This window comes from Vigna radiata, chromosome 6 (genome assembly GCF_000741045.1).
Source record: "Vigna radiata var. radiata cultivar VC1973A chromosome 6, Vradiata_ver6, whole genome shotgun sequence".
NCBI lineage: Eukaryota > Viridiplantae > Streptophyta > Magnoliopsida > Fabales > Fabaceae > Vigna > Vigna radiata.
The window spans coordinates 25,716,496-25,731,431 of NC_028356.1; the positions used below are offsets into that span (position 1 = coordinate 25,716,496).

General features: G+C 37.6%; 1 protein-coding gene across 1 annotated transcript; it reads left to right on the forward strand.

Annotated features, from left to right (window-relative positions):
• The first annotated feature begins 2,884 nt into the window (after window positions 1-2,884).
• On the forward strand, window positions 2,885-6,081 carry LOC106762941 (protein QUIRKY). Its single transcript, XM_014647068.2, has one exon. The coding sequence runs from the start codon at window positions 3,106-3,108 to the stop codon at window positions 6,046-6,048; it is 2,943 nt and encodes a 980-aa protein (XP_014502554.1). The 5' UTR covers window positions 2,885-3,105; the 3' UTR covers window positions 6,049-6,081.
• Window positions 6,082-14,936: the final 8,855 nt, after the last annotated feature.

The following is a 14,936-nucleotide window of genomic DNA, read 5'->3' on the forward strand; positions in this document are numbered from 1 at the left end:
ATGTGTGTGGGGTGAAAAACTAGATCTCTTCTTTGAAACTTTGAAAGTTAAGTTGACTCATGCACCCATTCAAGTGTTACTTGGCTTTTCTAGAGCTTTTGAACTAGAGTGTGATGCTTATGGGGTTGTGATAACAGTTCAAAAACCGTTATTTTCATACTTAAATTGACATTAAACACACCCTTTATGACTTATAATTAGCTTGAAATCATGCAATTTGCTTAAGTTAGAGAATAAGAGAGTCAAAGTTGGTTTTCTTGGTTTTATGCTTGGTTTTCCATGATTTGGTAGGATTTACAGGAATTGAATGAAGGAAGTTGAAGAAGATAGGAGTTGGACTTAAGAGAAGAAGGAAAAGTAAACGAAATAATATTTGCAGCTACCGCCGGACTGTGTACTTTCTAGAGAACTCTCTGCCAGACGCTCAAGCGACACCGTTGAGGGGTGAATTCAAGTGTTGACCTCACCCCCGGGCGGTGGAACCTTCAGAGTAACTCTCTGGCCAACGCTCAGGCGGCAGCGCTGAGGGGTGAGGTCAAGTGTCGAACATACCGTCGGGCGGTGGACTAATGGGCCTGGGCCAGTTTCTGCTTCGATTTAAGAACTTATGAATAGATTTAGACGACCTAGATGGTGTATCTTTTGACAGAAAGGACGCAGAAACACTCTTTTCACTCCTTGGAGGCGGATTTTGGATTCAGAAGCTCCAACTTGTCAATTTTAGGGTTATCTACTTTTCATTCTTTTCATCTAGTTTCACCATAATTATGGTGAACTAAACCCCTTTGTTGTTGGGGGAAACATTGTAATCCTATTGAGTCTCTCATATATTGAAATTATTGCTTTACTCATATGCTTTCTTTTATCAATTGTTAGAGTTTTTCCTCCACTATATTTGCATGCTTTGTTTAAGACATTATTCAATAGCATAATCTTTGATTCTTTCTATATGGACACGTATAGTTAGGTCTAGACATGAGGGAATACTCTTGGTAGCAATATTACCTAGACATAGGGATAGGAGGACCAATTGCCTTAAGCTTTTGTGCGAATTATGTAATGCATGATTAATTGGTAGGGAAACTAGGCATAGTAAACTAGTAATTAGGAGTAGACTCTATTCACCAAGATATTAGAATTAGGGGAATTTAGAAAGTGACACTAACATTGATAAAGAAGTAGAATTAAATAGAATTTGTAAATATATGAGAGTGGATTAGGATGAAATCATAAACCCGAACAACATCATTCATTCATATAGTTCCAACTATCAATTGATCAATCTTTGCATGCATGTTTATTTTCTGTCTTGCATTTAAAACTCTAATTTTCATTCCATCAAGTCTTAAGAAATCAAGATATCACATGAAAGTTTAGGCCTAAGAGTTTCTAGGGAAACGATACTCAGACTTACTGTTTTATTATTACTTGATACGATTCAGTACACTTGCCGGAGTGTTAACAGGTTGGTATTGGTGTTGTGTTAATTCACGGTGGTCATCCTATTGCATATTTTAGTGAAAAACTTAGAGGACCTACCTTGAACTATCCTACCTATGACAAGGAGCTTTATGATCTCATCCGAGCCCTCAAAACATAGGAACATTACTTAGTGACTCTGGAATTCATCATTCATGTTGGTCATGAGTTTCTCGATTATTTGAAAGGACAAAGAAAAATTGAACAAGAAGACATGCAAAGTGGGTAGAGTATTTGGAGTAGTTTCCTTTTGTTAACAAGAGCAAAAAGGGAAGTACTAATGTTGTGACCGATGTATATTCTATGAGGCATACATTATTAGTTTCCATAGGATCTCAAATATTAGGATTTGATGACATATAGGAATTGTATGAGCATGATGAAACATTTGCATCCACATATGTATCATGTCGTAAGAAACTTTTTGATAGATTTTATCTTTCTGAGAGATATCTTTTTAATAAAGAAAAACTTTGTATTCCTAAAGGATCCATTAGGAGGCTTTCTATCCAAGAAAGTCATGGAAGAGGTCTCTAGGCCATCATGGTGTTGATAAAACCCTTAGTCTTTTGGAAAACAATTTTTAGATTCAATGCATTTCCTTTGATTTAATGTACATTCTTTCAAATGGTCACTCCTGTATATTCAACATGGAATTAACGAAGAGAAATTTTGCCAAAATTTACAGTCTCCCTTTTCTAAGTTCATTAGGATAGTCATCTTTTTTGCTTCTTTCCTTTACCTTGATGGTTAACTTGAACTCCTTAAAAAAACACTTCAAACCCACTCTTTAAACACTTCACTTCTCGTCTTTTCGTACTTCTGCTTCTATCTCATCCTCTTCATGGAATCTTCTTTAACTTATATGAATAAGGTTTCATCAATTCTCATTTCCATTGATACAATAAAATGAACAAAAAAATAATACAAATTGTCTTATAAATGAAATTCTAATTGAAATACAAATAAAAAAAATCCTATTCATTCATTGAATGTATGAATGAAATTAGATCATAAAATAAATAAATTTTTATATCATATTAATGTTTCTGGTAGATAAAAAGTGAAACACCTTAATTAATTAGAAAAACAAATATTTGTTACTCTTATCTTAAAAAAAACTTCATCAAATTAATTTAATTCTAAATAAAATTCAGATATGAATGGAAATTAAATCCCAATAAAATGTTTTAATATAAATAAATTACTAAATTGCTATGTTGAAAAAAAAAGACGGTTAAATTTCAAAAGAAAAATTAGTAAAGAAAATTGTAGAAAAGTGATTCTTCCACAAAACTTCAGGAAGTTATTCTCTTTTAAAATAATGACATTGTTTTGTAAAGATTGATTTAAATATATATATATATATATATATAACCGGCATGGTGACTGTACACACGTTTCCCCATTCACTGCTAAAACTGCGATTTTGGTTTTTTATTTTTGCCACGTAGCACTTCTATTCCGTGTGTTCCCGCTCCTCTCTCTTTCTTTAAACGTTCTTCTTCTCCCCCAAATGACCATTCATCTTTTCACTGTTCCACCAAACCTAATAAATAAGAGAAACCAGAAACCATCTGTTCTCACCCTAATTTTATTTTGTCTCTCAACTCACCAGATTTAGCTATGGGGGAAAGTTCTGGAAGGAAGCTCATGGTCCAAGTTTGCAACGCCAAGAACCTGATGCCAAAGGACGGCCAAGGAACCGCGAGTGCTTACGCCATTGTCGACTTCGACGGCCAGCGACGCCGAACAAACACGAAATCGAGAGATCTCAATCCTCAATGGGACGAGACTCTCGAATTCATTGTCCACGATAAAGATTCCATGGCTTCGGAAACACTAGAAGTGAATCTCTACAACGACAAGAAAACAGGGAAACGAAGCACTTTTCTAGGAAAAGTGAAACTATCCGGAAGCACGTTTGTGAAGTCTGGTTCCGAAACGGTTGCGTACTATCCGTTAGAGAAGAGGAGCGTCTTCTCTCAGATCAAAGGAGAACTCGGTCTCAAAGTTTGGTACGTGGATGACCCACCGGAAGCAGAAAACACAGGTGAGGAGAAAACAGAGTCAGCACCACCGGCAGAGGAGAAGCCGCCCGGGAATTTAGAAGGAGAGATAAAGGAAGATGAGCCAGAAAAAAATAAGCCAGATGAGGATAAACCAAAAGAAGAACCAACGGCTGAAAAGCCAAAGGAGGAGGTTCCAGAGGAAACGGCGTCTCCAAAACAGGAGGTGTCAAATCCTTCGATTGTGCAAACAGAGAAGCCGAAGCAGGGGAATGAAAGGCACCACGAAGTTTTAAAGTGCGCGGATCTGAATGTGAGCAATGGTGAACTGCGTTCTCTGAGTAGCGATAGAAGCCGCAGCGCTTACGACCTCGTAGATCCCATGCCATTTTTATATGTTCGAGTCGTAAAAACCAAGCGAGCCAGACTGGAAACTGGTTCGACCGTTTACGCGAATCTTTCGATTGGGACGCGGAGCGTGAAGACTAAAAGCGAGACAGAGAGCAAGGACTGGGATCAAGTTTTCGCCTTCGATAAAGAGGGTCTTAACTCGACTTCGTTAGAGGTTTCAGTTTGGTCAGAGGTAAAAGAAGGGGAAGAAAAGAGCGAGACTTGTCTCGGGACGGTATCCTTTGATCTGCAAGAGGTGCCTAGAAGAGTTCCTCCGGATAGTCCGCTGGCTCCGCAATGGTACACTCTGGAGTCAGAAACCACGCCTGGAAATGATGTCATGCTCGCGGTTTGGATCGGGTCTCAGGCCGACGAGGCTTTTCAGGAGGCTTGGCTGTCCGATTCCGGTGGATTGATACCTGAGACGCGAGCTAAAGTGTATCTGTCTCCCAAGCTTTGGTATCTGAGGTTAACGGTCATCCAAACCCAGGATTTGAAATTAGCCTCCGAAACCGAGGCTAAGGTTCGAAATCCAGAGCTCTGCGTCAAGGCTCAGCTCGGCGCCCAGGTTTTTAAAACAGGGAGAACCTCATCCGGCTCGGCTAACCCAACGTGGAATGAAGACCTCGTGTTGGTAGCAGCCGAGCCGTTTCAGCCCTTTCTTGATTTAATAGTGGAGGACGTGTCAAATTCGAAAACAGTTGGGCATGCGAAAGTCCACGTGGCAACCATTGAGCGGAGAACTGATGATCAAATTGAGCTGAAATCCAGATGGTTCAACCTATACAGCGAAGACGAGAGTCGTTCGTATGCAGGCAGGATTCACGTCCGAGTATGCATGGAAGGTGGGTATCACGTGATAGACGAAACGGCTCACGTGACCAGCGATGTTCGAGCCTCGGCAAAACAACTCACAAAGCCCCCTATCGGTTTGCTAGAGGTTGGGATTCGTGGTGCCACAAACCTTCTTCCTGTGAAGACAATTGATGGAACACATGGCACCACAGACGCTTTCGTGGTGGCCAAATACGGTCCCAAATGGGTCCGAACACGAACTATTATGGACCAGTTCAACCCGCGATGGAACGAACAATACACTTGGGATGTTTACGACCCTTGCACGGTGCTCACCATTGGAGTGTTTGATAACGGGAGATACAAGACTGGGGAAGACGGAAAACCTAACAGAGACTGTCGAATTGGGAAAGTTCGTGTGCGGTTGTCCACACTGGAGACGAACAGGGTATACGCAAACTCCTACTCTTTGGTCGTTTTGCTGCCAGGTGGTGCGAAGAGAATGGGAGAGATAGAGATTGCAGTGAGATTTTCATGTTCCTCATGGTTGAGTCTCATACAGGCCTACGCAAGCCCAATTTTACCACGAATGCACTACGTCCGTCCGTTTGGCCCTGCCCAGCAAGACATCTTGCGCCAAACAGCCATGAAGATAGTAACGGCGAGGCTGGCCCGGTCTGAACCGGCTTTGGGTCAGGAAGTTGTTCAGTTCATGTTGGACTCTGATACACACATGTGGGGCATGAGGCGTAGCAAGGCGAACTGGTTCAGAGTAGTGAGATGCCTCTCACGTGCGGCGACGCTATTAGGTTGGGTGGATGGGATCCGCACGTGGGTACACCCTCCAATGACGCTTCTGGTCCACATGCTGCTTGCAGCGACCGTACTCTGCCCATACCTAGTGCTTCCAACTGTTTTCTTGTGCGCATTTCTGATTTTACTGTTGAGATTCCGTTACAGACAGAGGGTCCCTGGAAACATGGACATGAGGATGTCATACGTGGACATGGTGAGCCTGGACGAACTGGACGAGGAGTTCGACGGGTTCCCGACGACGCGTCCGGCGGAGGTGGTTAAGATGAGGTACGACAGGGTGCGCGCGCTGGCGGGGAGGGCGCAGACATTGCTAGGTGACGTGGCGGCACAGGGGGAGCGCTTGGAAGCCCTGTTTAGCTGGCGGGACCCACGTGCCACGGGGATATTTGCGGTGGTCTGTTTGATGATGTCGTTGCTGTTCTATGCGGTGCCGTTTAGGGGCCTTGTGTTGGTTGCTGGATTCTACTACCTTCGCCACCCAAGGTTCCGCGACGACATGCCGTCTATTCCCGCAAACTTCTTCAGGCGACTTCCGTCCTTTTCTGATCAGATTATGTGATGACAAGTATATTTTATTTATAATTTTTGTTGACATTTTTCTTTTGTTAGCTTTGTATGAATCATTATCGTTTTATTTGTGTGTCAATTTGGAAAGTGAGGAGATACCCGATACGCCCTAAAAGTGCATGGAAAAGTTACCGTTGCGGACTTCTAGTGGAATTAAAAGCGGAAAAGTACAAAACTGAGTCACCTACAAAACCCGTTGATGACTAGATGCGATAATTTATTACCGTTAAAGAAATATAAATGAAGCCTAAATAAATGCAACACGGGACAAAAGTGGAGAAAACAATGAAATACAGCATAGATATTTTTATTTCGAAATGATATGTTGAGAGTCTTTTTTAATACTATTTTGACAATGCCACATGGCATTTGTTGATTCGTCCTGATTTTTGAGAAAAGAAATCATTTTTTGATACTCAGGTAAGGGCATAATCGGAACATGAGGGTTTGAAGATGGTCACAATTTTCATTTCGTGCTCTTCATTTTTATGGTTTCTCTTTCTCTTTGGTTAACTCATCATCTCTTTTGTTCACTTGCTCTTTTGATCTCGCATCATCTATTTCGTTGTCGGTTTTGTCTCGCATCATCTATCCATCTCTTTCGGTCTTGGGTTTTTTCCTTCTCTCATTTCTATCGTTTTCGGTCCTGGGTTTTCTCCTTCTCTCGTTTCTTTCGTTTTCGGTCTTGGGTTTTCTCCTTCAGTCATCGTCACTGCCGCCGTGTGGGTCGGACCATCACTGTAGTGGTGTGGGTGGTTGTGTGAATCTCGCGAAAGGTTGGTGTGTCGTTGTCGTTGACGGACCATTGCGTATTTCGTTGGTGGTGTCTTTCTGGATTTCGGGTAAGTGCAAGAATGTACTTTTTTTAATCTAATATGTAATAGAGAGGTTTATTTTTTAAGCGAAACCTAAGTTAATTTTTGGGTATTGATATAACTGCAGGTCCAATGGCTTCAAGAAAAGTGTAAGATAAAATTTTATGTTTTATTGGTATGGATGATGTATAACGTTTGAAGGTTAGTATTTAATGTATGCCATTTTAATGTTTTGTAGTGGCGCCTTCGTATTTTCATGGATTCAGCCAACATTCTTGAAATAAATATCAAACTACAATACCGTCATATAGAACGTCTTAATATGACCCCTTTTAAATGGTGCATGAACCTTTTAAACCCTATTGAAGTGAATTTAAAATTATTGAAGGAGATGGTTCAACGGTGGGTTGGGACTGATGTTAGTTTTAGGGTGTGTCAACAATTGGTTCCTTTTAATGTTGTGGACGTTTTCATGGCCACAGGGTTAGACATAGGTGGTCTAGACGTTACGTTTGATGAATGTTTAATTGATTGGTTGGTGACATGTTTAATCCCAGAACCACGACAAAGAAGGACTTGATTTAGATGTTTCATATGATTGTAGTGGATGAGGACATAGAGGTGGATGTGGTGTGTAGACTATACATTTTAGTTTGTCTGGTTACATTTTATTTTTCGAGGAAGTCTAAACATGTTTGTAACATGCCCTGCTCACTTTTAGATGATTTGGATAGTTTGTGTTTGTATGATTGGGCATCTTGTGTACATAATAACATTGTACAAAATTTAAACAAGTGTATGAAGAAAATAATGCGTGGAGAAATCTCGAAGTCACTAGGGCTTAGTGGAAATGTAGCTGTGTTGCAGGTAACATATTTTATTGAACAATTATGATTGAAATTGTTACAAATATGGGCTAATTGTTTCTTTTGATATTTCAAGGCTTAGGCCGTAGAAAGATTGTCCTTGCACGGTCATCGATCTCAAAGGCTCTAGCCGCGCATATGGCGATGGTTCCCTTACACGGGAACGGAAGAAACAATTTCAAATATCTTTAAGAACAGAAAAGTAAGCCTTTGAAAGTTTTATGAATTGTGTTTTTTTAATTAGTGATGAATATATTTGAGTAATTTAGTTTTATTTGTTTTTTATAGTTAAAAATTGATTGGTACTTAAGTGTGAATGATCGTGAAAAGGCGGAAGTGCGGGCTGCTTTTCACATGGATGACGGAGGAATTCGTCAAGAGACGAAGGCTGAACCATCCACCATTCCGGACACAGACGAAGACAACTCTGATGACGGTCATTGGGAAGCATGTGCAGAGGAGATAATCAGGAAAAGCAATTCTGAAATAATGATAGAATTGCAAGCCTTACGAAAGAGTTGATGGACCTGCGTCAATGTCTAATCTATAACGAAGAAGCTGATGTTTGTCACGATGAAGAAGGTTATGGTGTAGGTGATGAAGGATTTGGTGGTGGAGTTGATGAACAACATAAAGGGGATGAAGGTTGTGGTGGTGGAGACGATGAACACCAAAAAGGGGATGAACCTTGTGGTGGTGGAGACGATGAACACCAAAAAGGGGATGAACCTTGTTGTGGTGGAGTTGAAGAACACCCTTTACAGGATGAACGATGTGGTGGTGGAAGTGATGAACACCCTTCAGGGGATGAAGAACCACCACTCAAAGATCACAAAGTTGCAGCAACTGACAAAGCTGTAGCATCCGACCCTCTTCATTATTATATTGATGTTGATGATGGTGACAATGATGTAGATGAAGAGCATGTACCGTTGCGGAAGTTTGTTGGTGATCCAGCCACCGATGTGGATGTTGAGAAACTATACATTGCAGTTAGCGTTAAAGACAGAGCAAATAGGTAAATGTTTTGAATTTAAATTGTGTTCTGTGAAAGGTATTCTTTTGTGATTGAATAATATTTGTATTTATTCAGGGTAGTATGTGACATCATTGGCCAGTCTTTGAACACAACATCTATGCAGACTTTAGCGCCACGTACATATGTTGATAACATGGTTAGTATGTCGTGTCTTGATGAAGTTTGTAGTGTTGTTATTTATGTTATTTATTTAGAGAATTTGAATTGTATAGGTGGTGTTATTTGCGTCAACAATCACTACAAAAAAAATCTTATTTAGAGGGGGTTATTTAGCGGAGGGTATAAAAAACTCCCTCAAATTAACATATTTTATAATGTTTAATTTAAATGATGTAACTGTCAATGATAGTGAGAGTTTTAATTGTTTTTAAAGGAGGTTTATAACCCCTTCAAATACTAATATTTTTTTTCCTTTATTTCCTAATTTTTTACATTTCTTCTGTTTAAAAATTTTAAACTAATTCTTTTTTTATATTGTAAAAATTTCATTGCCCTGTATCCCGAAACACTATCTCCCTCTAAAAATTAGACTAAACCCTTTTTCCCTCTAAGAAATTCCTCTAAACCCTAAAATCCTTTCATTTCTTCGTTTTCATTCCTTTCTCCCTTTCTTCCTCGCACGTTCGTTTTCTTCTTTCTTCCTCGCACTGGTTCGTCTATTCCTTTCTCTTTTCATTGATATTTCCTGGTTCGTCTATTCCTTTCTCTTTTCATTGATATTTCCTTTCACTGGTTCGTCTATTCCTTTCTCTTTTCATTGATATTTCCTTTCGATTAGCCATGGTTCATTTTTCTTTCAGAATCGTAGGTAGACGGAGTTGTAGCGGTGGTTGCGTGGATCGGCCGACCGCGAAGCTTTCACTCGTGCTACAACCTGAGGTACATCGTTCTAACACCCTTCTTGCTTCTTTTTGGTGTATCGCCTGCCTTTTCTGTTCCGCCGTAAGGAAACTGGGTTACTGCGCCACAAGAAGTTTCTGGATTTTGGTTTTCTGGCTTCGGTTCATTGGATTGACTAATTGTCTCAATACCTTGTTCGGGCATTGTTTTCTATTTTACAAATATAGTTTACTAACTAATGCTTCTAACTAAATTTTTGTGTTTAGCATTTTTTTGGGTTAGGTTACTTCTCAACGTTGCTATTGNGACGTGCGTGGTTTCCTTGATCTCATCTNTTGATTCGNTTACTCTTTGGTGTATGCAGAAGCTNATCTCACTAAACATCTAGAATCTTAAATCTTAATTATGACTGANAGGTGAAATGGCAATGGGTAGTGAATGCGTGATTGTTTAGAGTATAATGACTTTTATTGTATAGTTTTCGAAGTTTGTATTGGTGACTAGTTTTGTGTTGAATATCAAATTAATTTCGTATTGCTTCAGTTCAAGTTATGCATTCGTTTAAATATCTTCTATTTGGATGTCCGTTGTGGCCTTATTTGTTACCAATGATGATTTTTTTTCCTCTCTGGTCTATGCATTTGACTTACAATATGCACAAATTACGTCAGATGCTGTTTGAACTCCAATTTTAGTACTTTGTAATGGTCACTGTTTTAGTGTTGCAGTTCTTCAATAATTATACAAAATTTGTAATATTGTTGTTCTAGTGATGCATTGATTTAATAATTGCTCCTACTTGAGTTGTAGGATTATTTCTTTATCCAATTACGGACTTAATTTGATAGTCACCACTCAATGATGAATATTTTCCCATAACGCCGAGTTATTTGTAGCATTAAGTTGTGGCATATTGTTTACCCAGTGATGAATATTTTTATCTGTCAGGTTATGTATTTGACTGAAAATATCCAGATTATATTAGAGGCTGTTCGAAATTCATCTGTTGTTGAGGTGCAGGTATTTCTTTGAATATTGTCTCGAGATTTGAGTTTAAGTGTAGACATAAATGACAATACCTACAACAAGGATTTCTTTCTGGAGTGATTACACTGATAATGTAATATATTAAAGTATTTGTTAAAAGTAAATTTTCATTAATAAAATCTAAACTTTACATATCCATTTACTTAGTAACATTATAAAAAAAAAAAAGAAAAAAAAAAGTAAATTTAATGTCTAGCATGATCAATAAATTCAATTTTTGACAGTGTTATCTATAAATAAAGCATAGGTAAATTAAGATGATAAAAATTCGTATTGAAATCTTCCTTTGTATTGAAATCTCATGACTGTTGAAATTACATTAAACTATCTTTCTCTTCCAACTCACATTTCCTTCCTTCTTTCCTCAATGATCATTTTCCTTTTTCATAATTGATGTTGCAGGTTTTTCTTTAAGCATTACATCTCACCGCTTCAAGGTTAGTAGAAACAAGTATTTCAATCCATTTAGAAACAAGTATTTCATTTTTTCTAATTCATTATTTATTTGTATTTTCCATGAATATTGTATTCTTTTTCATGTGTTAGTGTATTTTAGATAAATCTTGGATAACTAAGCCCCGAAATACATTTGAATACTCAATTGGTTTGCAAAAATTCTTAGATTTTGCTTTTGAGAATGGGGCCTCTAGAGTAACTAATTACTTTTTATTGACCTGGAAAACTTGTAGGATTCATTAAACTTTTATAGAATTATCTGATGATATAAACAGTACTATAATCCATGTTGCAAAAGAATTACTACACACTTAGACTCCAAGGGTCAATATATTTAAGGTCAATTATGGGAATAGTGTTTAGAGTTTCCAAATAAATAATTATAAACTCTGTTCGTTGAATATGTCAAATTTAGACACTTACTTATTAAAGGAGGTAAAGGCAAAACTGTATAAGAAAAGATTGGCTTCCTTCCCCTTTAGGCATAACTGAAGTTACTAACGACATTAATTTTCCCCAAAGCATCTCTTCTTCTGGAATCATAAGGAGAACCGATACATGAGAGGTGGAATTGATTTTTTTTCCTTTAGCACCCTCTTAATGAATATTTCAAAACTTTGTTTCTGTATGTTAGGTAGCTTTGAAGTTGACATTTGGAAGATTTAAAGTCATGTTTTGTTCAAAAGCCTATTTGGAAAAATAAAAAAATGACCAAGATAACAGAAATCATACTTTGTTGGACCTATTGGACATTATGTTTAAACTTCAAAAAATATGGTCTGAAGGCAACGTTAAACCATTATCACATTCTAATTTTTTGTCTCAGCTGCCTTATATGAAAACTACTATAATTTGAATAATCTTTTAAAAGAATTCTATTTGATTAATTTTGTATATGTTATTTTAAAAATGTGAGCACATGTAATTGAGTTTATTTTATTAATTTTTTTTATATTATTTCAGCAAGTTAGTGATGCAAATGAACCAGAGTCTCCTTTGGGTACAAGACAATCATCTGGTGGAAGTAACATTTAGGGAATTTAGGGAGTTTATGATATTGTTTTGGAACTATACTTAATTTATTATGAATGGAGTAACATTTCTTTCTTTGAAACTACTCCTGCCATTGTATTGACTTCTAGCCTATCATGTCATTATGTTAAGTGAAAAAAAAAAGTGTGGAAACTGGATCAATTGAATATAAATTTTGATTAAGGTTGTTTTAACTACTTTTCTTTTACTGTTGTAATTGTATAATTGTTTTTTAATTTATTTTTCTAAATTCTTTCCTATTTACGGGCTTTTGTTCTATGGTATCATTATTTTATTATGAGGAATCATATTTGTTTGGTATTTAATAATTTTAAAAAGAATTTAAATTTACTTAATTTTGAGATTGAAAAAAAAATTAAGAAGAAAAGAAAGAAGTTAGTAGAAATAGGTAGCTATTATAGACGACAACATCCATTGTTATGGAATCCAGTCCCACAAAATAAAGGAGGTTAAAAACTCCCACAAAATAATAGCCAGTAATAGAGGAGGTTTTTACCCTCCGCAGAAAAACCTCCGCAAATTGAATGTGATACCGGGGGTCGCAGAAAACCCCCGCAGATAGATTATGGCGACTCAAACTGCGGGGGTTTGAAAAACCCCCGGAAATTATTTAGCGGAGGGCGAAAACCCCTACAAATCGTAAAAAAACCCCCCTCTAAATGACGTTTTGTTTTGTAGTGAATGTTTATGCACTATCAAAAACGGTTGACAGGTGTTGTGAAGAGGGTGCATTTCAGTTCTTTGTACGTGGTAAATCATAATTTATTTCAATTGATATTTATCTTGGTACAAATAATGTAAAAGCCATTAATGCATTTGTAATTATTTACAGGACCATATTATAAATGATTATAAGCGAATGGAAAAAAATCAACATGTTTATAGACTTCATAATTTCGCCAGCTATCTGAGGAATGACCATTTTGGTCTTGTTGACATTCCCACTGCTGAGTTTGTGAGTTAGTTTAATGTGTTGTTATTAAGTTTGGAAATTGTACCATGTTCATGTATTTAGACTTCAGTTATGTTGTTTGTAGGTGTTTATGCCATTTTGCCATGATCAACATTGGTGGTGCTATTCTTTGAACATGAAAACATTGCAAATATCTGTCATTGACTAATTAAACAAGGCTGTCAGAGATCGGAAGAGGATTGACTTGTTTGTGGTATGAAATCACTGTTGATGTTTCCCTTGAATGTTGTTGATGTCAATTAATGATGTTGTTTAAAATGATTAATGTACTTCTTTGTTAGAGAAAAAACATGGCCAAATTTTTATGCATGTTGTACAATATTCCTGAAGGTAGTATTGGTCCTTTGCCTGTTGTGGTATCAAACATCCCATGCCAACCAAACTTGTAAGTTGTTTTAATCATTGAATGTAAATAATTTGGTGCTTTCATTATTGTAGGTTGTCATAAGTTATATATTTGTTTATCTCATTTCAGATTTGATTATGGAGTGATTATGTTAAAGGCAATGGAAATTTGGGATGGAGAGGACAGGTACAACGGCAAGAGCTTGCCGCAATATACAAATGTAAGCCTAAATTTCATTGTTACAGATTTCACATGATGGTGTTCTTTATATCTGAAGTAAAAAACATTTTGTTTCAAGAGGACTTGAGAGAAATTAGAACGTGAAGGAGTGGATTTTGGACAACGAAAACATTGCAAGAATGGAAGCGCTTCATGTCTATGGGTTTTTGGAGGATTGTTAGGATTATTTAGCTGTATGGTGGATTGTAAATATTTTTCTTTTGTATTTCAAATTACATTGTTTCCTTGTACAGATGAATTTATATATAACATCATATTGTTGATGATTTGTTCATCTCCACCGACATTTATATATATATATACATATAGCATGACATTGTTAACGATAAAATCATTTGCAATATCGTTTTATTTACATTGTGTGTTAATTAAAGGCAATGTCAACCGCGTTATTAATAATTCCTTTAATTGAAAGAAAACTTTTTAAGGTTTGGTGAAGTCCACATAGATGGGCAGCATACAAGTTTCTGTTGTAATCATTTACAAGTGGTGCGTAAACGATTACGCGAGGCAAAACCAGGTTTTGGACAAAAACCTGTGCTCTAGGGACCACAATTCTGAACCCAGAGGACCACGGTCATTGTTTGTAAATGTGTGTGTATGGAACTGTGTGAGAAGTATGGGAGGTGTTGTTTGGAGACCTGAAGAGGGAGTGAATGAGGCAAGTATGAGATTCCACAAGGAAGGTTCAAGACCAAACCCAGGTGCAACATACAAGTTTCTGTTGTAATCGTTTACAAGTGGTGCGTAAACGATTACACGAGGAAAAACCAAGTTTTGGACAAAAACCTGTGCTCTAGGGACCACAATTCTGAACGCAGAGAACCACAGTCATTGTTTGTAAATGTGTGTGTATGGAACTGTGTGAGAAGTGTGGGAGGTGTTGTTTAGACACCTGAAGAGGGAGTGAATGAGGCAAGTATGAGATTCCACAAGGAAGGTTCAAGACCAAACCTAGGTGCAACATACAAGTTTCTGTTGTAATCGTTTACAAGTGGTGCGTAAACGATTACACGAGGCAAAACCATGTTTTGGACAAAAACCTGTGCTCTAGGGACCACAATTTTGAACGCAGAGGACCACGGTCATTGTTTGTAAATGTGTGTGTACGGAACTGTGTGAGAAGTATGGGAGGTGTTGTTTGGAGACCTGAAGAGGGAGTGAATGAGGCAAGTATGAGATTCCACAAGGAAGGTTCAAGACCA